The following is a 23,057-nucleotide window of genomic DNA, read 5'->3' as shown; positions in this document are numbered from 1 at the left end:
TTTGAGGCCAAGCAGTTAATCCCTTCTCTACATGACAGCCCTTCAGGTACTTGAACAGAGTGATCATATTTTACCTGAGTTTTCTCCAAGCTAAACACCTCCAGTTCCTTCAATTTTGATCTTCCTATGATATAGACTCAAGGCCCTTACCCATCATGGCAGCCCTTCTCTGGATACTCTCCATCTTCTCAATGCCCTTCTTAAATTGGTGCTCTGACCTGGATGCCAGATTAATCTGACCAGGGCAGAGCATAGGGGGCATTGCTACCTCCTGATTCTTGGATGCTTTACTTTTGAACAAAGCCCAAGGTCACCTTAGCTTTTTGGCCGCCATATGCAATCCAGGAAAACCCACAGGTATTTTTTTTCTGACAAATTACTGTCTAACCATGTTTCTTCCAATAGTGCACTTGGGAATTTGACTTTTTGAACCCAAGTGTAAGATTTTACATTTATCTCTATGCATTTTATCTTCTTAGATTCAACTCAATGTTCTAGCCTGGGAAAATATTTTTGGATTCTGACTCTGACACCCAGTGTTAGCTCTCCCTCCTAGCCATTGTGTCATCTCTAATTTGCTAAGCATGCCAGAGATGTCTTTATCTAAGCTCACTGGTAAAAAATGAAAAACATTCCAGAACCGAGCATAGATCCCTGAGGACGTTCCACTGGAGGACAACTGTCAAATTGACATTGAACTATCGATGACTCTTCTTTGAGTGCTATCCTTCAACCAATTCTGAAAGGATCAGAGCATCACATTATGTAGTCTGCATCCTCTCTGTCTTTTCCACAATAGAATGAGATACTTTATCAAATGCTTTGCCGAAAGCTAGGTTAACTATTTCTATAGCATTCCCTTCCTTTACCAATCACAAACAGAAAGAAGGCAATGTTCTTGATGAAGCCAGGATGATGCATTGGGATCAATGCTCCCTTTTTCTAATGGTTCACCAGCCATCTCTTTAATGGTTCATTTTAGAATTTCCCCAGGAACTGAAGTCAGCTCACTGGTCTACAAATTACACACTGTTCTCCTCACTTCCCTCCTCTTTTTAGAATGTTTTCATTTCTATTTTTTAAATTTATTTTTCAGTTCCAGATTCTCTCCCTCCCACCCATTTGAGAAAGCAAGAAAAATAAAATCCCTTAGAAGTATGTAGTCATACAAAAAAAATTCTTGTATTAGCCATGCCCTCCCCCCAAAAAGGGAAGGAAGGAAGGAAGAAAAAGGAAGGAAGGAAGAAAAAAAGAAGAGAAAGAAAAAAAGAAAATGCTACTCCTCAGTCCATCAACTCTCTGTTTGGAGGTGGATAGCGGATCTCATCATGAATCCTTTGGAATTGCAGTGGTCAGTGTTTAGATGAGAATTTCTCAGTCTTTCCCAGTTGATTATCTTTACAATTTTATTGTTCTCCTACTATCTAGTACTAAGAGCTGCAGGGTCTTCTGAGGGGAGCCAAGCTTTTTTGGTTACAAGAAGACAGAAGGGAGGCAAGAGGAAGGGTATAACAAAGGAAAGTGGGGAGGACAGAGCAGGATGTGAGAAGGATGAGATTTCAGCATCCCAGCTCTAGACTGGGAAGAGAACTCAGGGGCTACCTATTCCTACCCCCTCATTTTACAGATGAAGAAACTGAGGTCCAGGAAAGTGAAAGGACTTGGCAAAGGTAACACTGCTGGCAAGTGTCAGAGGTGGTTTTGTTGTGTCTGACTCTCTGTGATCCCACTTGGGGTTTTCTTGGCAAAGATACAGGGGTGGTTTGCCATTTCCTTTTCCAGCTCTTTTGACAGATGAGGAAACAGAGACAAACAGGATTAAGTGATTTGCCCAGGGTCATACAACTAGTAAGTGTCTGAGGCTGGATTTGAACTCGGATCTTCCTGACTCCACTCTAGAAATGTACTCTTTCCTCCATCCACACCAGGTTGGACAGAGATGAGGAAAACAAGAAGTAGGAACTGGTAAAAGTTGTTTTGCCCTTAGGCAGTGTTTGATTATTAATTAAAGGACTTGAAGAAGAGGAATTCCTTACCAGGCAAAAGGTAGTGTGGTCCAGTGCAAAGTGCTTTGGTTCTGAATTTGGGGAACCTGGGTTTAATTCTTGTCTCTGATATTTAGTAACTGTGCAATTTGGGGCCAGTCTCTTCACCTCCTTGGGACTCAGTTTCCTCATCTGTAAAATGAGGTAGGTGCTCTGGTCATCCCCATTTTACAACTAAAGCAAGCAAAGGTTAACTGACCTGCCCAAGGTTGCACAGCTATCAGATGCCTGAAGAAGGCTTTGAATGGAAATGGAAAAGGGAGGGAACCTTTTCCCCCACTTTCTGAAGCTAGAAAAGAGAGATTGCTCAGGAATTGACCTCAGTTCTCATGTTAAACAAGCATGTTGAATGTGTTCTTTTGAGATAGGATAGACTCCTGTCATGGAAGGCTTCCCTTCTGGTGAGGGCTCTGACTCAAATGAGTAGGGAAAGGGCTGCATTAGCAGGAGGGAATCCTGCTCCCTCCATTAAGGCCAGAACTTTCAATAGCCAAGTCGCCCCTTCCCCTTCTATAGGCTGGACCAGGAATTGGAAGACTTAAGTACCCATTGTGAATGCCAGCTTTCCCTGCCCTTCATATTCAGGGCCCTGAGGAGGTCAAGTGACTTGGATATTTTAACAGGATTGTAGCTAGAAAGGTGGAAGGGACCTTAGAGGTCACCAAATCCTATTCCCAAATTTTACAGATGATGAAACAGGCTTAGAGGGGTAAGTGACTCGTCCAAGGTCATACAAGTGTTAAGTGACAGATCTGACATTTGAGCCCAGTTCATCTGATGCCACATCTCACGTTCTTTCCACTAAACTACACATTTATTTTTTAACTTTATTGATGCTTTTTGTTTTTTACGTTACAGTTATTTTCACCAATGTTCCCTTCCCCCAAACATTGACCCTTCCCCTGTAACCAAAAAGCACAGTTAGGAAAATTCTCCCAGTTTAGTAACTGGTTCTGACTTTGTATAACATTCTCTATCTATAGCTCCCCTTCCCCCCTCCAAGAGTTCATAGGTTTTATGATCTATTTTCTGGGACCTAAATTACTTATTATAGCACCTCAGAACTTGGTTTTCTATTGCTGTTTTTTCCCCCCGTCTTCCCCCCCCCCCCGCCCTGCCCCAGATTTAACCAGATTAATGCATCTTTCTTTTATCCAGCTGTCACTTGGCTGGGACTCCCCCCCACCCAGTAATGACAAAGAAGTATAGTGCCGTACAGTAGATCCACCATTAATGATGGCTGATGGCGCACAATTCATTCTACACCTATAGAAATTCCTCACCTGCGGAGAGGGGAAAACCTGAAGCGCCCTTAGCTGGGGAAGACACAGACCATCCTCTCCTTGTTCAGAGCTCGATGTCCTTTGGAGTAATTTTTTTCCTCTGTAATTGTGGTTGTGGCATAAATCCACCTCCTGATTTTGCTTATTTTGACCTGTAACCGTTCTTATGATAGACACTTTATGATAAGCTTTATATAGGTTTATTGACCACTCAGTGGATGCTTGGGGGTGTATGGCCCCCTTCCAGTTCAACTAAGCTTTGTGAGTACCATTGGGCATTTCATATGGTGCCTCCAATGAGTACCCAAAGACATCCCACTGCTATTTCCTCCCTTGCCTTTATCCTTAAATAGCTTTTCCCCCCTTCTGAGCACGCCTAATTAACTTTGAAAAATGTTTTTATTGATTTGTGTTTATGTCAGCTTCATTTCTGAATGTACCCTTCCTTCCGCCTAGAGAACTAACCCCTACAAGAGAGAATTTAAAAATAAAGAAAGGGGAAAAAACTGCTCAGTAAAAACAACCAATTCATCAACCATATATGGTGATGTGCTCAACATTCCATAACCTTACTTCCCTGCTTCTCTAAAGAAGGAAGGGAGATGTATTTTCTCAACCCTCCTCTGTGATTAAGCTTGGTCATTATTATTATATTATATTATTATTACATTCCATTATATATTATCATATTATATTATTATAACTAGACAGCATTCAATTTGGTGTTTTGTTCTTTCTTACATTGTTGCATTTGTTTATATATTGTTTTCCTGGTTTCAGTGAATTTCTTCACCCTGCATCAGTTCATATGTTTTTCAGACTTCTCTGAATTCTTACTCATCCTTTCTTATGGCATGGTAATATTGTTTCATGTCAACGTGTGACAATTTGTGTAGCCGTTGCTTAACCAACAGATCTCTACTTAGTTTTCATTTTCTTGCTACCACAAAAAGTGCTGCTAGAAATATTTTGGTAATTATGAGACCTTTCTTTCTACCTTTGATCTCCTTGGGATACATGCCTATCATTTGGGATCTGTGAGTCAAAGATATGAACATTTTAGTCACTTTTTTTTTCTTGCGCTTTTTGGAGGAGGGAAGGCAGGGCAATTGGGATTAAGTGACTTGCCCAAGGTCACACAGCTAGTAAGTGTTAAGTGTCTGAGACCAGCTTTGAACTCAGGTCTTCTTGACTCCAGGGCCAATGCTCTATTCACTACACCACCTAGCCACCACTTAGTCACTTTTAAAGGATAATCCCAAATCATTTTCCAGAATGTTTGAACAACTTCACAGTTTCACCAATATGTATTTTTGTGCCTGACTTTCTACAGCCTCTCCAACATTGACTACTCCCATCTTTTGTCATTTTTGACAATTTTAAGAGGACGAGGTGACACTATAGAGTTGTTTTGATTTAAATTGATTATTGATATTCAATTGATATTATTAAGTGCCTACTATGTGCCAGGTATATAGTGGCACTAAGTGCTGGATTTGCATGTAATTAATTCGAATTCCTCAGTATGCTTCTCTCTCTCTCTCTCTCCCTCCCTTCCTCCCTTTCTCTCTCTCTCTCTCTCTCTCTCTCTCTCTCTCTGTCTCTCTCTCTCTCTGTCTCTCTCTCTGTCTCTGTCTCTCTCTTTCTCCAGACCCTCTTTGTATCACTTGTTCAGTTATCTCCCCTCCCTCCTCTCTTCTCCCCTTTGCCCCAGACAGCATTTAGTTAGATCCAATTGTCTGTGCTGCGACTGTAAAGGTTAATTCCTCCACCAAAGAGTGGTTTCCAGCCTGCCTGTCTCTGTGATCCTTCACCTTATGTTTTTCCTGCAAAACAGGAAATTCTCTGACAATTAAGATTTGTTTCTTATCCAGGTCCTTTATTCAATCCATTTAAAATCCCTCTGTGACACACAGCTGGAGGGTCTTAATCCTACCCTCTTACAAAAAAAAAAAAATCCCAGTGACCAATGCATCCTCATTCCCAAACCCAACATCAATGATAACAATGATAGCTATAGTGATGATAACTGAATACAGAACTTTTAAGGTTTGCAAAGTGAATTGCCAGCATTATTCCCAGGTGATCCATGCAGCAATCCTATGAGGTAGGTTTATTATAGGTATTAATCCCGTCTTTCAGAGGAAGGAATCTGTTATCCAGCACATCTTGTTTCATCTCTATCTCTAGTTTCCAGCATGTAATGGGTGCTTAATAAGCGTTTATCCATTCAGTCAATCAACAAGCATTTATTAAGCACCTTACTATGTTTCAGGCACTGGAGACACCAAGATAAAAGCTAGACAGTCCCTGCCCTTAAGGAGTTTACATTCTCCAGGGAAACTGTAACATGTTTACAGAGGAGTAAGAAGAGGACATATACAAAATAAATACACTCGTAAGGAGGGGGAATGAGCAGGAATCAGCAAAGGCTGCTGGAAGAAGGTACCACTGTTGTATATGGATTAACCTCCTCTAACTTCAAAATAAATGTAGCTCTCTATGAAACAAAAGCATTGCAAGAAAATGTTAATTGAGGGGTGACTAGATGGCTCAGTGAATAGAGCACAGGCCCTGGAGTCAGGAGGACCTGAGTTCAAATCCGGCCTCAGACACTTGACACACTTACTAGCCATGTGACCTTGGGCAAGTCACTTAACCCCAATTGCCTGGCCTTTCCCCCTCCAAAAAAATAAAAGCCAAAAAAGAAAATGGTAATTCAAATGTGTTATTGGAGGCTCTCTCTTCTTTAGATGGATAAAGGTTTTTCTGCCCTTAGTCGACTTTAACATGCATGTCACCAACACTGGAGAAGCATTGTGGTCTGAATGCCCATGACTGGTAGGCAGGTTTCCCTTTTTAGAAAGTGCCCTTCCTTGGGACACTGTACTAGAAGCTCACCCCAGAGCCATTGAGGCAGGGCACAGCTGAAATGCAGGTGTAGCGCTCCATGTACACCAAGTTGATGATTACCCATGGATGGGAACAAGTTTTAATTCAATGGCAGGATGTATCTATGGAATGTCAATTGTAGGCTTTTGCTCAAGCACAGGCTGGGCTATTTATAAATCACTGGAAAGGGTAGTTCCCATCCAAAGTTAGTCAACAAGCATTTATTAAGCGCTTACTCTGTGTGTGTGTGGGTGCTCAGAGAGATTAGGTGACTTGCCCTTGGTCATATAGCTAATAATTGTCAGAGGTGAGATTTGAACCCAGGTACCTTCTAATTCCAAGTCTCGAATTATTATCATTACCAATCATTATTATTATATGAACCTATGAATCTCTATTATATACAACTTTAAAAAAATCAAATTTAACCAGCACTAACCTGCTTCTCTGTCCCCACTTGAACTCCCTTCTGTTCTCTTCTGTGTATTTTCAAGTGTTTTATTATTGACATTCTTCTATTTTTCATTGCTGTCTCTACCCACCCACTGCTTCCCCTCCCACCCCAATAAAACTCTCCCTTGTAATAAGTCAAGCAAGACAAATTCCTACCTTGGCCATCTGGCAGACTTTCTTTCCCTTCTATTCAGGTGCCTCCTGCCAAGTGGAAGGCCTTTGTGCCCTGGGAGGCTGAGGTCCTCCTCTTGTTCTAACTGGCCCTGCCACTAATGACATGTGACCTCTGGGAAAGGGGGTGCCCTTAACCTCCTTGTTCACACCCTGTCTGTCCTCTACCCCCCACCCTACCCTAATGGTTGGAGTCAAGGAGACAAGCTTACAGGTTATGTGGGGATCCAGGGTCAACTGGATTCTGGCTAGAGGTCAATTTGCATATGCAGAATGGGTCAGAGGAAGAATGAACAGGAGACCCAGATGTTCACATTGCGGTTTCCTTACTGCTTCTCCTGTCCTCTGGGCATCTTAGGAAGTGGCCAAGATGGAGAAAAAAGCCTTTGTCAGTCAAGTCAAGAAGCATTTAGGAAGCCCTTTCTATGTTTGCAGGCACTAGGTTAGAAAACAGGGTGCTTCCTGTGGCACACCAGGCACTTGGTGTCTGTCTCCTGATAGAGATGAAAGTCAGGCAATTGGGACTGCACTTTCTCTCTCCTCTCTCCCATCTTGCCCATCCTTTGCCCATGCAGTCTGGGCTAAATTGTCTTTCCAGAATGACTTTCTCTCTGCTGATGGATTTTCATTTCAGTGTTTCTCGGCCCTGAGGAACAGCCCACCATTGTCGATGATAAATAGGTCCCCTCTTGAAAGGAATAGATGGGAGGGAAAGAAAATATATGATGTTCTCCTGTATGCCATGGAATGGTTAACCCCAAAAGCAGAGGGGAGAGATGGCTCTCCTCTGTGGGCATGCCTGTGTCCAGATCCTCTACCCAGGCTCTGCTTGACCCTTACTAAAATCCCAGTCATGGAGTGGGTGGCCCATATGACTGGAAACGGAAGCTCCTTTTTTCCTTTGCATTTTGAGGGAATCCTGTTCTAGACCTTAGGCCAGGCCCTCTGCTGCTTGCAGGGTTAACAGCAGCTGCCTCCCTTGTGGAGAGAAACACTGGATTTTGTTCCATGGCAGTTTGCTTTATCATCAGTTTTTCCAGGCATAGTTTACCCAAGTGTTCTTCTCTTCACCCGTATCTCCCATCCCACCCCCATCTACTTTCTTTCACTGAGTCTTAGGTCCTAAACACCAGGTCTGAGATAGCGGGCCAGGTAGGTGTCAGATCAGGGCTAGACAGGTAGTGAGTACCTACATATGCACACACGTGATCTCGCCCTCTCCAGCGTTCTCTTGGCACAGAGCTGAGAAATCTCCCTCTTGCCCAGTATCATATTTAGGTGGGTATCTTCTCCTGGCTTCTCTGCTAACATGTGTTGATGTGCTGACCTATCCCCAGTCCCTTAGCATAGTCCCAGGCATATCGTGATACACTAATTGATTAATAAATTAGTCCACAAACATTTATTGGGTCCCTACTGTGTAGTAAGAAATGTGTTAGAATGGCAGGTACCAAAGCAAGGAATGAAACGATCCCTTGGTAAAATGGTCCTTGAATTGAACTGAATTGTGACTGAAGCACCAGAGGTCAGGGTAGCAATGGGTTTTGTTCCTGAGATCAGTTAAACTCTCTTACCCATAGCCCTCCCTGATCATCTTGAAAGTGTTTGCCACTGTCCTCAGAGGGGTCATAGATTTAAAGCTGAAAGGGGCTTTAGACATCATTTAGGCCCCCCTCTCCATTTTATAGATGCAGATACTGGGCCATAAGGGTTAAGTGACTAACTCAAGATCACACAGGTGGTGAATGGCAGAGCCAGGATAAGAACCTAGGTGCCACAGATATGGAACATTGGCTGCAGCAGCAGATTTTTTTTTCAATATGTTGATTTGGTTTTGCCTAATTTTTTTCTCTCATTCCACTTTTTAAAAATTGTTGTAAGGTATGACTTTCATGAGGAAGAGTGGGAGGTATATATGGGGAAATGTGATGCAAAAGCGAAAGATACCCATAAAATATATGTTAAAAAAAGGAAAATAGATGTGTTTTCTTCTCTGAGTTAAATGTCCCCAAATCTCTTCAACTGATTTGATTATAGTATAGTTTTGAGGCCCTTTACCATCCTCATTGCCCTTTCTTGGGGACACTCTCCTTTATCAATGTTCTTCATGATATGTGGTGTCCAGAAGACTTCAGACTATTCTAGCTGCCATCTGATGAGGGCAGAATGTACCAGGATTAACATAGCTCTCATTCTGGATACCTCGTATCTCTTTAAAAAATTTTTTAGTTGATAAGTTTTTGTGGATTTCTTTTGCTTTTATACCACCTACATTTCCAAATGTGTCTTTTCCTTCCAGGGAGCCATCCCTTATAACACAGAATTAAAAAAAAGAAGAAGAAAAAGAAAAGCCGTTCAGTAAAGCTAACCTATATATATATATATATATATATAAAATATATTTCTTACATTATTTATTGTGCTCCTGGCGTGGATTACAATAGATTATGTAAGAAATGTGGGGAACCTGTGGCCTCGAGTCCACATGTGGCCCTCTAGGTCCTCAAGTGTAGCTTTTTGGCTGAATCTTGGAGGACCTACTTTGATCTCCTGTCTCTACCAAGATGGGAGAAAGGTATTTCCTCATATCTCTTCTTTGGAGTCCAGTTTGGCTATTATAATTTCAATAATAATGCGATTTCGAAGCTGTCCCTTTTGATTGTCTTTGCTGTTTACTTTTAGCCACTGGGTATTTTGTTCTCCTCGTTCTTCCTGGACATTGCATCAGTTCATATAAGTCTTCCCGTGCTTGTCTGTATCCTTCATGCTCATCATTTCTGACAGCACAGTCATCTTTCCTTATTTATATTCATGCATCACAGCACGGTGTTTCCCAATCAATGGGCATTTTGTTTCCAGTTCTTTGCTATAATGAAAAGTACCTTTCTTACTAACCAGTTTTTTATATTGGGTCAGTCCTAACCATTCCTAGAATCCATTTCCTCATTTGCACAACAAGCTGTATTACTCTTGGTCTCCATGTTACAGTGTAAACTCCTTGACACCAGGGGTGTTGTTTCATCCTTTGTATTTGTGTCCCTGGCAGCTAGCCCAGTGCCTGCTTCATACCAGGCATTTCATAATGGCTTTTTCACTCATTCGTTCTTAGAAAGTTAGCTCCTTGAGGGTAGGGACCATGTCATTTTTGCCTCTGTGTCCCCAGTCCCCAGTGCCTAGCAGTTGTAACCATTTAGTTAATGCTTATTGCTTGATTGAGTTGCAGTGAGGAAGGGAATGAGGTGTAGCCCATCCCCAGCCTCTGAGGGAGAGAGCCGGCAAGGTTCAGGAGCCAGCTTTTATCTTTCTAGGGTGCCGGAGGAGTCAGCAGTGTCAGTCTGGGGAGGAAAGAGCAGTTCTCAGAGCAGGTTCTGGAAAACTGACTGAATCGTCAGGGAAGGGGCAAGAGCCAGGCTCAAGCCAAAGTGGCAGCCAGGTCATTTTAGCAATTCTAGTCCTTATGCATGGGGAGCCAGAGCCCTGAGGAGCCCATGATGCCTCCTTTTGACTAATCAGGTAAAAGAAAACTGAAGACAGCCCAGTCTCATCCTTTCCAAATCTCACCTCAGACAATAGCTGCCTGACTTTGCCCAAGTCTAATAAGCTCCGTGGACCTCAGTTTCCTCATCTGTAAAATGAGGAGGTTGGACTTGATAGCCTTTAAGATTCCTTCTAGCCTAGATGAAAATAATATTTGTAAAGCTCTTAGCAGAGTGCCTGGCACATAGTAGGTACTTAGCAAATGTTCATTCTCTTACCTTGCCTTTAAGTCACATTTTCTATTTTTCCCCATATCCCAGTTTTTAGCAGCTGATTGTGTGTGCAGACTACAGTGTTTAGCTTTCTGCTCATATGCTTTCCGGCCTGAGTCAGACCTCCACCCCTTTGCTCAGGGCCATTGGAAGGTAAAATTTCAGCATCCCCCTTGGAATGGAGGGAGACAGTGTGACGAAGCCTTTTCAGGCACTGTCCACCTATTGCCTATGTGACCTTGGGCAAGTCAGTGAATAAATAAAGATTAGAGCGATTAGATGAATCCTTTTGGCTCAGAATCTGATCGTCTGTCACCACTGGGTAGACCTTTCCACCTCTCTTTGGCATTCTAGAAACCTCTTTCCCATACACCTACTACGGTCATCCCTTCCACATTGCAAATTTACCCACCGAGGTTTTGATATATCTTGGGTCAGCATAAGAAATTAAATAGGGGGTGGCCAGGTGGCACAGTGAGTAAAAGCACTGGCCCCAAAGTTGGGATGATCTAGGATCAAATCTGGGCTCAGATACTTAGCACCACACCCAGAAAGAACTGGCCGTGTAACCTTGAACAAGTTACTTAACCCCAATTGCTTTAAAAAAAATAATAATAATAATAAAATAAAATGGTTAACCTAACAAAAGACTTTTTAAAAATTTTTAAAAAAAGAAATTAAATAGGAATTTTGGGGAATTTAGTGGAAGCCACAGATGACACAGAAAAAGCTTAGAGACTTAGAAATGCATAAAATATGTGTATAGTATTATATAATATCAACATATTTTTTCTTTTATTACCATAATAATTCAGACTTCTCTGGTACAAAGGGAGGGCCAATAAGTTTTATGTGGGTTTTCCAGGTTGAGGGGGCACCCCTAACCCCTTGATGTGGAAGGTATAACCATATATCTTCTCCTTTGGGAAACTAATGAATGCCTGACAAGCCAAGCTAACAGTGACTTGATATAATCAACTCTGGGCTCTAACCCTTTCTGGGCTGTGGAACCACAAGCAAGACCCTTCACCTGTCTGAGCCTCATTTTACTGTAAAATGAGGAAAAGGAGACCTGTACTACCCACCTCGCCGGGCTGTTGTGAGGCCCAAATGAGAGAATGTCAATAATGTGCTTTGTATAAATGTCAGCTATCCTTAGCTTTCTCTCTCTCCCTCATGGAATCCTTGTTCAATAAATGGTTGTTAAATGAATGGAGGGGGTAAGGAATAAATTAATTTCATGAAGCAAATGAGATAATGATGTATAGTGCTTTGTAAATGCTAATGTGTTATGTAAATGTCAGCTATTTAAAATATTTATATTTTAAATTTTATTTTAATGATTTATTTATGTTTAACTTTTTATTGATTTATAGTTGTTAAGTATTTCCTTTTTAGAAGAGGATCCTAAAGAAGGGACTGTTTGACACAAAGGAATGAATCTCTAATGGTAGAATTCTGGGTATCAGTGATGGGAGATATATGGGGACATGGGGCATTTCCAGTATCCTTCAAGTCGTGTCACATGCTCAGCTGCTTATCACACACACAGGTGGCCTTATCAAAACTGGAAGTGTCCAGATGTCCAGTGCCTCCAGCACACTTCCTCACTTCTGATTATTGGCTCTCTCACAACCTATTCAGTGACCTTGTCTCTTGCTCTCTGGCCCCCATCCTCCATTCTCTTTCAGATGTGACAGCCAGCTCCTTTCTCAGCCCCCTCAAACCATGGCTGACACCATCTTTGGCAGTGGGAAGGACCAGTGGGTGTGCCCCAATGATCGACAACTTGCCCTCCGAGCCAAGTGAGTGCCCTCAATTTTGCCAGGGGCCACGTGGGGCTTTCCTGGCTTTTCCTTTCTCTTCCTGACATTCCTATGGCAGGATCTTGCAGCCCAATTCCTTCCTCAGTGAAATGGCAATCATAATAATAATAATTTTGAGTCCATTCTCAGAAGTGTGCTCGAGTCAGGTCAAAATGACTTTTGGGGGGGAGTTGATTGTTAAATTTCCATTGTGAACATTTATATCTCAGAAATAAGCAAATGCTACAAAGTCAAGACTTGATTTATTGTTTTGTGGTTATCTAGGATTAAGAAAGTGACAGAGAAAATGTTAACAATACAGTTTGAACTCAAGAGTGTGTTCTGTGTTTAAAGCTGGTTGTTAAACATTAACTAGCACACCCCTACTCATACCTATGATTTTATTAGTGTTGGGAGGTCTGTCTATAATGCAAATCAGCACCTGCTCTGAGATTTACAATTTTAGGAAGGTGCCTGGGACATTGAGGAGTTAAGGGACTTAACAAGGGTCCCACAGCCAGCATATGTTAGAAGTGGGATTGGAGCCCAGGTCTTGGCAGGTAGAACGCTGAACTTTGAGACAGAAAGAAATCTTTCCTCAGACTTTTACTAGCTATGGGACTCTGAGCTAGTTGTTGATCTCGGCCTTAGTTTCCTTCTTTGTAAAACTGGTGGTGATAATGGCACCTGTCTGACAGGGCTGTTATGAAGATTAAAGGAAATAATACGTCTCAATTATTTTGTACATATTAAGCTTGGGTTGTTTTTCAGTTTTGTCTGACCCTTCATGACCCCATTTGGGCTTTCCTTGGCAGAGATATTGGTGTGTTTTGCCATTTCCTTCTCCAGCTACTTTTTACAGTCTAGGAAACGAAGGCAAACAGCATTAAGTGATTTGCCCAGGGTCACACAATTAGTAAGTGTCTGAGGCCGGACTAGAACTCAGGAAGGTGAGTCTTCATGATTAGAGGGCTGGTGCTCTGTGCACTCTGGTGCCAACCTAGCTGCCCTGAAAGTATTGAAGTGCTATATAAATGTTAGCTATTATTATTTCAGACTCAGAAGTCAATGCTCTAAGTTAAGGAAAACTTTCTAATAATAATAAGGCTTTGACTTGTCTAGAGTTACCTGGCTGGTACATTTTAGAGGCAGTATTTGGATCCAGATCTCCCTGATTCCAAATTCAGTACTCTTACTCACTGGAGACCCAGAGCAAAACAAAAACAATCAAGCATGCCACAGGGTTCTAAAGCAGAGAGAGAACCCAGGGAATTCTTAATTAGACGACACTGTCCCCATGCCAGGGCCAGGCAGCAGGGGATTGGGGGAGGGGGAGCAGAAGTCATAACAAGTGGAGAGAGAAGAGAGAGCAGCATTTCTGCACATCTTTGCAGCCGATTCGGCGGGTTGGCCACCCACCACTCCCCTAGGATTGCCTCCTCAATGAAATCCCTTCGTTTCTACCCCCAAGCCCTACCCCTAAGCAGGACTGCAGGAAGGATGGAGTCCTGGGTGAGCCTGGCTGGCTCTCAGCTCTTCTCTTCGCCTCTCCTCTCTGTCCTCTCTTCGCGTTTTGTTCTCTCCTCTTCTCTCTTATTCTCTCCTTATGTTTACCTCCTTTGTCTTTGCTCTCTTCATTTTCTCCTCTTCCCCCTCCATTCTCTCTCCTCTCTTTTCTCCTCGTTCCTTCCCTCTATCCTCTCTTTTGTATTACTTTCTCTCTCCCCTCTCCTTCATTCCCTCTTTTCTCCCCTCTCTCCCCATTCCTCTCTTCTCTCTTCTCCTCTCCCCTTTCTCCTCCCTTCACTTTCTCCACTCCCTCCTCTCTCCTTTCCTCCTTACTGCACCCTAAGGACCAGTTCTGTCTGCCTTGTAGCTGAAACAGATGTGGCTTGTCTCCCCTGCTCCAATGTGAGAGCCTTGGGAGGAGCATTTAGCTTTCTCTTCTGCACATAGTAAGCTCTTAATAAGTGGATTTCTTTTTCACCCATTCATCCTTTCATTTGTTCATTCTCCCCTTTTCTTCCCCCTTCTCTCTCACCCCTTCCCTCCCTCCCCCCTCTCTTTTTCCTCTCTCTCTGTCTCTTTCTCCTCTCTCCCTTCCTCCCTCCCTCCCTCTCCTCTCTTCCCCTCTGTTTAGATGTGACTGCCCCTTTGCTCTGGAAGAAGTAACCTTGGCCACCTCTCCTAATCCCAAACTGAGCTCTCAGAAGCTGGGGCAGCTCCCTCTCTCCTCCACACTTCTCCCCCCACCCCTACCCCCCTGCCTGATTCTCACTCTGCAGCAGCCACAGAAAAGCCAGTAGCACCTTTTAGAGCTGCAAATGTCTTTTTATCTTTCTCTCCCGGGGCCAGCTGCCTGGTAGGGATGGAAAGTGATCTCAGGCCATTATTTCCTGGTACTTCTATGCCCTTCTTCCTTCACAATATACCTCCTCCAGCCAGCCTCCCCTGCCCTTTTCACCCTTGACCCCCCAGCATAGCACTTATGGCCTCAATTTACCTTGTCACAGGGGCATAGATTCAAGGATCCCTCAATCCTATTCAATTCAGCAAACATGGAACCCTCCCTCTCCACCAGGCACTGTGCTAGGGGCTTGGGGTACACAGACAAAAATGTATAACGGTAGGGCTGTGAAAGACAGTCCCAGCCCTCAAAGGGTAGAGCTAACATAGAGGATTGTTTGTATTTGTTTGTATTTAACCAGCATTTATTAAGCACATCTTCTGTGCACAAAGCACTGTGTTCAGCCTTGGGGATACCAAGACAAGAGGGAAACAATCCCTGCCCTCAAGAAGTGCCCATTTTACTGGATCAAAGACTTAGAGATGGAAATACTGTGGAGGTGATCTAGACCAACCCCATCCTTTTCCAGATGAAGTAACTGAGGCCCACAGGGGTCTAATGGTTTGCCCATGGTCACACAGAAAGTATTGGAACGTGGGGTACATTTCATCCAGCTGTAAACCTGAGGAATTGCATTTTTAAAAAGATGAACATTTACCGAATACTCAATCAGAAACGATGTTCTTATTCATCAAACTTGAGAAATGAATACTTGAATGGAAGCATAATATTAACAGTTCATACTTTAAAACTAAAAGAATATATCTTGTAATTAAATAAAAATGTGAAACCATTTGGGGGGGCATTTTACACCAGGGGTATAAAAGTAAATATTTAGCAAAATATTCACAAGAAACACTTTTAAATTTAATTTGCATTATTAACATTTTATCCTTTACTTTCTCTAAAAAAATTTTTTTGTCTTTTTGGAGGGGGGACAGCAGGGCAATTGGGGTTAAGTGACTTGCCCAAACTCACACGGCAGTGTCTGAGGCAGGATTTGAACTCAGGTCCTCCTGACTCCAGGGCTGGTGCTCTATTCACTGTGCCACCCAGCTGCCCCTGTCTTTTACTTTCTTAAGACCAAACAGTCAGCAGAAGAATAAATCTAGTCCTGATTTGTATTGCTTACCAGTTTGGGAGGTGTAAATGACCACACTGAAAATTTAACAGTCTGTTCTTGGGCATATCCCAGTGGGGCACACCTTTACATCTGCCTATAACAGGCGGGTGTAGGGGTATCTGGGAGGACCAGCACCTTTCTGCTGAGCCCTTTTTGGGGCTGCCCATCCACCTTTGGCGACCCCCCTGCCTGCCAGCTCTCATCTGTGGCTCCCAGAAGCTGTAGCAGTGGCCACGCCCCAGTAAAGCTGTTTTGGCAGAGAGTAACCAAAGGGCCTCAAACCCACTGGTGAGTTAGGGAGCTGTCTACCCCAAACATACGGAGGCTTCCCCTGGTGGAATGGGGGGATGAGAACAGTTCATTCTGGCGGTCACAAAGGCAGCTGAAGCAGGCCCTGGGGGGTTCTTGGGGCTTGATCAGGCACCAAAGACAACAAGGTTATCCACTAACCCTGTCCAGTCATCTTGACTTCTGTCCTGCCCCTGGACTTTAATGACTGGAAGAGGGACAAAGGCTGACAACTTTGCACAACTCCGCCTCCCTCGTCCCAGTTCACGGTGATGTCATCAGTTCTGTGTGACAAGGAAGGACAAACAGCCCTACCGAGCAGTAAACGATAGAGGCTAGAATTTGACCCTAGATCCTCCGGCTTGCCGTGTGTGTGCTTCAGGCAACTAGACAGAGCAGTGCTAGAGGTCTGGCTCGGGGTGGAGAGGACCTGAGCTACAATCCTGCCTCAGACACTTCTTCCTTCTTAGCCTCACCTTCCTCATCTGTGAGATGGGGATAATAACAGTGCCTATCCCACAGGATTGTTTTTAGGATCACGAGTTAACCTGTTGTAATGCCTTCAGAAACCTCAAAGGGTAATATGCTCTCGTGTCCTCGTCATTTGTGTGTGTGTGTGAGTTTTGTTCCATCATTAGAGTCAGGATAAAGAAATCAACTTATCAGCAAGTAATTATGAGATGCCCTACCACATGCTAAGTACTGGGGATATAATTCAATCATTTAGTCAAAGACTGCCCTGTCCTCCAGGAGCTTACATTCTGCTGGAGGAATTGATGTGTGTGTAGGTATGTGTATAGATATGTAATAAATGTCATCTATATGTATATGTATGATGCAGGGTGATGGGGAAGGGTGCCACCAGTTGGGGGCATCAGATAGGAACTCCCACAGGAAGTGGCACTTGAGATTTAAGGGAAAGTGGGAATTCTGGGAGGTGGAGATGAGGAAGGAGGCTATTCCAGGCATAGGGGACAGGTGCAGAGATGGCAGACTGAGGGGTTTTGGCAATAGCAAATGAGCCAGTGTGATCTACATAGTGCATGAAAGGGAAATAATGTGCAATGAGGATAGAAAATGTAGGTTGGGCAGGTTGTGAAGGGCTTTAGATGCTAAACAGAGGAGCTTCTGCTAATGCCCCAGTGAGCCAGTGGCATTTGCTGCATAGTGGAGGGCCATGGTTAAGCCGGGGCTTTAGGAGAAGCCCTGTGTGCAGGTTGTATCAGAGAGGAGAGATGGGAGGCAGGGAGGCCAGTCAGGGGGAAGGTATTGTGATAGTGTAGGTAAGAGGTGATGAGGGCCTGAACTAGTGAGGAGGGAGGAGACAAATGCAGGAGATACTGTGGAAGGAGAAACATGATCCAGCAACTGATTGGCTCTAAGGCCTGGGAAAGGTAAGGACATGGAGCCCTGCCCAGGTCCCTCTCTGTCAGCTCTGGCCTGTGCTGTCTCCTCCCAGCTGGTCTCCCTGCTTCCAGCCTCTCTGCTTCTTCAAACCATCATCTCCCCAGCTACCTCGGTAACCTTGCAGGGTTATCGAAGTTCTGTCCATGTTACTCGTAACTTCAGGAACTCTGGTGGCTCTCCATTACTTCTGGGCTAAAATAAAATCCTTTTGTTTGCTATTGATAAAGTCCTTTAAAATCTGATTCTGTCCTGTGTTTCCAGCCTAATTATGCATTATTCTCCTTCATACACTCTACATTTCAGGAAAAGCAGCCCGCTTCCTGGTGCATGTACACAATATTCACTCTCTCGTCTCCCTGCCTGGAATGCTCTCCCTCCTCACCCTGCCTCCTGAACTGCTAGCCTCCCTTCTCAACTCAAGTACCACCTCTTCTTACATGTGGCTTTTCCTGATTCCTCCCCACCTTCTCCCCCTCTCCAGTTATTAGGGCAAAATTATTTTGTGTTTATTTTGTATTTATATTGTATTAATCTGTGTCATGTTGTCCCTATCTTAACCCCCCTCCCCAGTAGAATATAAGCTCCTTGAGGGCAAGAACCATTTCCCTTTTGTCTTGTATCCCCACTGCCGAGCATACATGCTCCCTGGCCTAGAGCAGACAAGGGGGATGCAAGCTCTTCACAGGGACTGTTTCTTTTGTGTCCTTGTGTTCAGTGCCTAGCACAAGACCTGGGACAGAGTAAAAGCTTAATAAATGCTGGTTGAATTGAATTGGTTGGGAGAGATGCCTCTCCCAGGCTGGGGCTGCCCAGATCATTTCTACAATTGCCCAAGAAGAACAGTGGGGCTGACCTACCACCTGCCTTCAGTGCCCTGTTAGGGCATCCTGAAATCTCCCCTCCCCCCTCATCCCCACTTCTCCTGGGCCTCTGGCTGTGCTGTTCCCTCAGATTCTCAAAGGGCTCCATCCATGTGGAGCTCACTTTATCCTGGCTGGCTTCTTTGTTGTAAAAAAGTGTTTACCTATGATGCATATTTATAATCCTCTCACTCACCTTCCAGACACATGCAAAGAAAAGTCTCATCTTCCTTTTTCACACGCACGAGCTCCCATTTGCTCCTCTCAGTTTCTCCTGTTTCTGCAGCTCTTTTTCCCTCTAAAGGCCTCCCCAGAGGTGTCTGGGTTCTCAGCCAATTGGTATTGGAAGGTCTCACTTTTGTTAATGTTGAAAGGTAGATGTGAACTTGCCTGGGGTCACATAGCCAGCTGCTGGTGTAGCCAGTGCTAGAATCCAGCTGGTGTTTTAATGGGAAAGAGCCAGTAGATGTGGCTTTGACTCTTGCCTTGGCGAACCCTGGGAATTCACTTCAAGTCTCTTGGCCTTGGTTTCCTCATCGCTAAAACAAGGGCCTGGGCCAGATGACCCCTAGTCACGCTTTTGGCTAGAAGTAGAGTTCTGGGGGCTGCTTTTTAGGAAGTGCATTGATGGGGCGGCTAGGTGGCTCAGTGAATAGGGCACTGGCCCTGGAATCAGGAGAACCTGAGTTCAAATTTGGCCTCAGACACGTAACACTTACTAGCCATGTGACCTTGGGCAAGTCACTTAACCCCAAATGCCCTGCCTTCCCCCCTCCAAAAAGAAAAAAAAAAAGGAAGGGCATTGATTAGCTAGGGAACAATTGAGATGGTGAAGGGCCTAGGGTCTCTTTAAGTATCTCAAGGGTTTCAGTTTGGTCTGCATGGAAGAATTAGGATCAGAGTGGGGAAGTATAGGATATAGGCAAGTGTAGAATTGATGTCAGGAAAAAAAAAGATTCCTGACCATTAATTAGAACTTGTAAAAATGCAGTAGGCTGCCTCAGGAGGTAGTGAGATCCCTGTCACTGACTGTCTTCAAGCAGATGGAGGGGCTGCCTGTTGGGGATAATATAGAAGGGGCTCTTACTCAGTTGTGATGACCTCAGTTGTAGATGACCTCGCAGGTTCCTTCTAGCTGAAATTCCTTGATTCTCTGATTTCTTGGGGGTGCCGGGAGGATTTTCCTTCAGTAAAAGAACCTGAGTTCGAATCCTGTCTCTGCTCTTTAGTATCTGCGTGACCTTGGGTAAATCATTTAACCTTCCTAGGCCTCAGTTTCCTCCTCTGTGAGATAAGTTTTAGATTTAGCACAGGGAGAGATTTTAGAGTTCCTTGAGTCCAAGTCCCTCATCTTCCACAGGATGACAAGAAGACCTGCAGAGGTTATGTGACAGCTAGTCTGAGGCAGGATTCACACCCGGGTCTTTGACTGAATCGAGGCTCTATATTATGCCTTCTCTCTTTAGTGATCTCTCAGGTTCCTCGGTTACTCTCCTAGGAACTCTCAGTTCCTGGTCGTCTTTTCCCTCCCCCAGTGCTACTTTCTGTTGCCAGGAGCTGCCTCGACGAACATCTCAATCTAATCCTTGTTTGTTCTGAAGCCACAGAAAGGTGGATCCAAGATGGCGGGCGCTATGGCCTTTTCTCCTTTCTCCTCTCCAGACTGCAGAGTGGATGGTCCGTGCATACATACCAGACAGACAAACAGAGGAAGAGCCAGAGCCTCAGTGCAGCCGAGGTGGAGGCCATTCTGGAGGTTATCCAGAGGGCAGAGAAATTGGACATTCTGGAGCAGCAGAGAATTGGGTAAAAGCAGTGGGCATCTGGGCTGGGGCTGGGGGTGGGGGCGGGTGGGTCTCCTAGCCAGGGTACGAAGGGGAGGGACCAAGACTGACAGCCAGAGAACCGGAGCTCTGCCACTCTCTAGTCCTGGAACTCTCAAGCTTGGAGGTGAGAGCATTAGTCTTGGAGTCTAGGAGAGTCAGCCAGATCAAATCCTGCTTCAAGCATTTTCCCGGCTGTGAGACCCTGGACAAGTCACTTACTGCCTAGAATCTTAGTCTGCCTGCCACAAGTCCCTCCCCATTCCATTCCATCCTTCACTCAGTTGTCATCCTAAATCACAGCTCTGACCATGTCACTTTCCTACCCAAAAATAGAAAATCCTCTGTTGGGTGTTCAAAGCCATTCATAGCTGGCCCCCTCCCCTACCTTTGCAGTGTTTTTACACCTTTGATCACCTTCCCCCAAGGCAGTCTGCAACCCAGCGACATTGGCCTCATTGTTGTTCCCTGATCAAGATGCTCCATCTCCCAGCTCTGGGCATTTTAACTGTTTATCTCCATGTCTGGAATGCCCCAGGAGTTAAACTTGAACCCAGGCCCCCTAGGCTTTGAGGTTTGCTTACTGTCCTCTCTGCTAGGCTGCCCCTCACCTCAAAGGAATGAATGGCAAATGGTGGAATTTTAGGGAGGAAGTATAGTAGCTTTAGGGGAGAAGTGGGGGCCTTCTCGCTTCTCCTTAGTTGTTTGGGGGTAATGGGGCTTCCAGGTAAAGACCATTCTGGTCTCACTGCCCATCTCTTCCCCTCCACCCGTCCCTTCCTCACGGCTGTCACTGGGGCTGCCTTTCTGGGGGACTCTCCCTTTGAAGGTGAATTTGGGCCCTGGGCCCAGAGTGCAGGAACCTGTGTTCTCTTAGCAGTGGGGAGGTGGTGTGTCCGGTGTGTTTCTGCAGAGATCCCATCCTTCCTGTTTCTTTAACCCCACTTGTGCTGCAGGAAGCTGGTTGAGCGTCTGGAGAACATGAGGAAGAATGTGATGGGGAACGGTCTCTCCCAGTGCTTCCTGTGTGGGGAGCCCCTGGGCCTCCTGGGAAGTTCCTCCGTCTTCTGCCAGGATTGTAAGAAGGTACGACTTCCTGGGCTTATCTGCTTGGTCAGAGGGATACACGTTCCATGTTCAGTGCTGATGCCTGACGGATGGTGAGCGCCACCATCTCCCACCCCCCAGAACCTGACTGCCCCCTGTGGGGTGTATCCTGGGTAGATCTGCTTAGATAGGCGGGTAGGAGCCTCCTGGATAGAGTAGTGCCTGGAGTCGGGAAGGCCGGAATTCAAATCCTGCCCCAGATGCTTACTAGGTGTGAGACTTTGGGCAAGCCCTCTTCCACCCTCATCTGTAAAAAGGGGCACAGAGCGGCACCTATCTCCCTGGGTGAAATAATGTGTGTAAGGCACTTTACAACCCTTGAATCTCTATATAAATGTTAGCTATTATTATATCTAAGCTTCCCCTCACCCCCCATCAGAATGTTAGCTCCTGGAGAGCAGGAACAGTTCCACTTTTGTCTTTGTAACTCTGGTGCCTTGGTACAATGTCCAGCACATAGTAGGTGCTTAAAAATACTTGGTTATTGATTGATGTGTTAGGTTATGGGGCCAGCTGGAGGATCCCTTCTGGCTCCTGACGTCCCCTCGGTTGGTCTTTACCTTCTCGGAAGGTAGTCCCCTAGGCCTGGGGATAAGCCTGTCACAAGTGGATCTGTTCTGGAAGGTTTCAGGGCTATGTCACTGTGACTTTCCCATTATGTCCTTTGACCACAGGAGTCCCCCATGTTCCTGTTTCTGGGACAGGGTGATGGCTCTCCAGCTCTAGTGATCTGGGACTTTAGCAAGATTGACACGTCAGCCTGGCTGGAGAGGAGAGCCCAGTGGCTGCATTCATCGTCACGTCTCGGGGGCAGGAAGCTGCCCTGGAAATAAATGCTCAGTCCCTATCCCAAGGGGGCTTATAGCCCAGTTGGGAAGCTGGAACAGACACTACACACAAACTGTAAGACAGTCAGTGAATTAACAAGCATCGAATAAGTGCCTGCTGTATTCCAGGCACGGTGCCAACCACTGGGAATACAGAGAAAGGCAAAATCCCCCAAACAAATACAGCCACAAACCCTGTTCTCAACATTCTAATGGAGGAGACATCCCAGGCAGGAGCTGCTTCCTCCAGGAAGCCTTCCCTGATTGATCCCACTCTGGCCACCCTTTCCTTCCACATGCCCTCTGCACTGATGGCGCTGTAGTGGCATCATAGTCATTGGGTCTCACTTGTACTTGGTTCAGTACGTTATCAAAGGCTTCTTCCACCTCGATCCCCTCCACGCACTCTAATGCACACCTGCAGTGGCCTGTGTGCGTGTAGGTGCTTATTAGAGTGGCGGTCCCTTCTTGGAAGCCCACGCTCCATCTCTTGTCTGCTGAGGCTGTTCCCTGTGTCTGGAATGCTCTGCTCTATGACTGCCACCTCTTAGTTTCCCTGGTTTGCTTCAAGATTCAGCTCAAGTCCCACCTTCTAGGAGGGGGTCCTTCTGGATTCCTCCAGCTGCTAATGTCTTCCCTTTTCCTTCATCTATTCTGTGTATAACTTGTATGTAAACAAGGCACAAATTCTTCACCTTTTTGTGTGTGCCAGACACCATCAGCCCCCTTGGAAGTCTTGTTGGTTTGTTTTTGGATTTTGGAGGGGGAAGGCAGGGCAATTGGGGTTAAGTGACTTGCCCAAGGTCACAAGACTAGTTTTGTGTTAAGTGTCTGCAGCCGGATTTGAATTCAGGTCCTCCTGATTCCAGGGCCGGTG

At 45.0% G+C, this 23,057-nt stretch overlaps 1 protein-coding gene across 4 annotated transcripts in view; it reads left to right on the top strand.

Annotated features, from left to right (window-relative positions):
* Positions 1 to 23,057, top strand: part of RPH3AL (rabphilin 3A like (without C2 domains)) — a 173,766-nt gene that overhangs the window by 22,967 nt on the left and 127,742 nt on the right. For all 4 annotated transcript variants that reach the window (XM_069089700.1, XM_069089701.1, XM_069089702.1 and 1 more), the window contains exons 2-4: positions 12,285 to 12,398; positions 20,086 to 20,229; positions 21,203 to 21,332. In XM_069089700.1, coding sequence (XP_068945801.1) covers positions 12,322 to 12,398; positions 20,086 to 20,229; positions 21,203 to 21,332 — 351 coding nt within the window. In that variant the 5' untranslated portion in view covers positions 12,285 to 12,321. The remainder of the gene's footprint in view (positions 1 to 12,284; positions 12,399 to 20,085; positions 20,230 to 21,202; positions 21,333 to 23,057) is intronic.

The sequence above is a fragment of the Petaurus breviceps genome, unplaced genomic scaffold (assembly GCF_028583685.1).
Source record: "Petaurus breviceps papuanus isolate PSGF00001 unplaced genomic scaffold, PetGlider_PUasm1.0 186, whole genome shotgun sequence".
In the NCBI taxonomy this organism is placed as follows: Eukaryota; Metazoa; Chordata; class Mammalia; order Diprotodontia; family Petauridae; genus Petaurus; species Petaurus breviceps.
The sequence above is the reverse complement of the archived record's forward strand: the minus strand, read 5'-3'. Positions and strand labels throughout refer to the sequence as shown.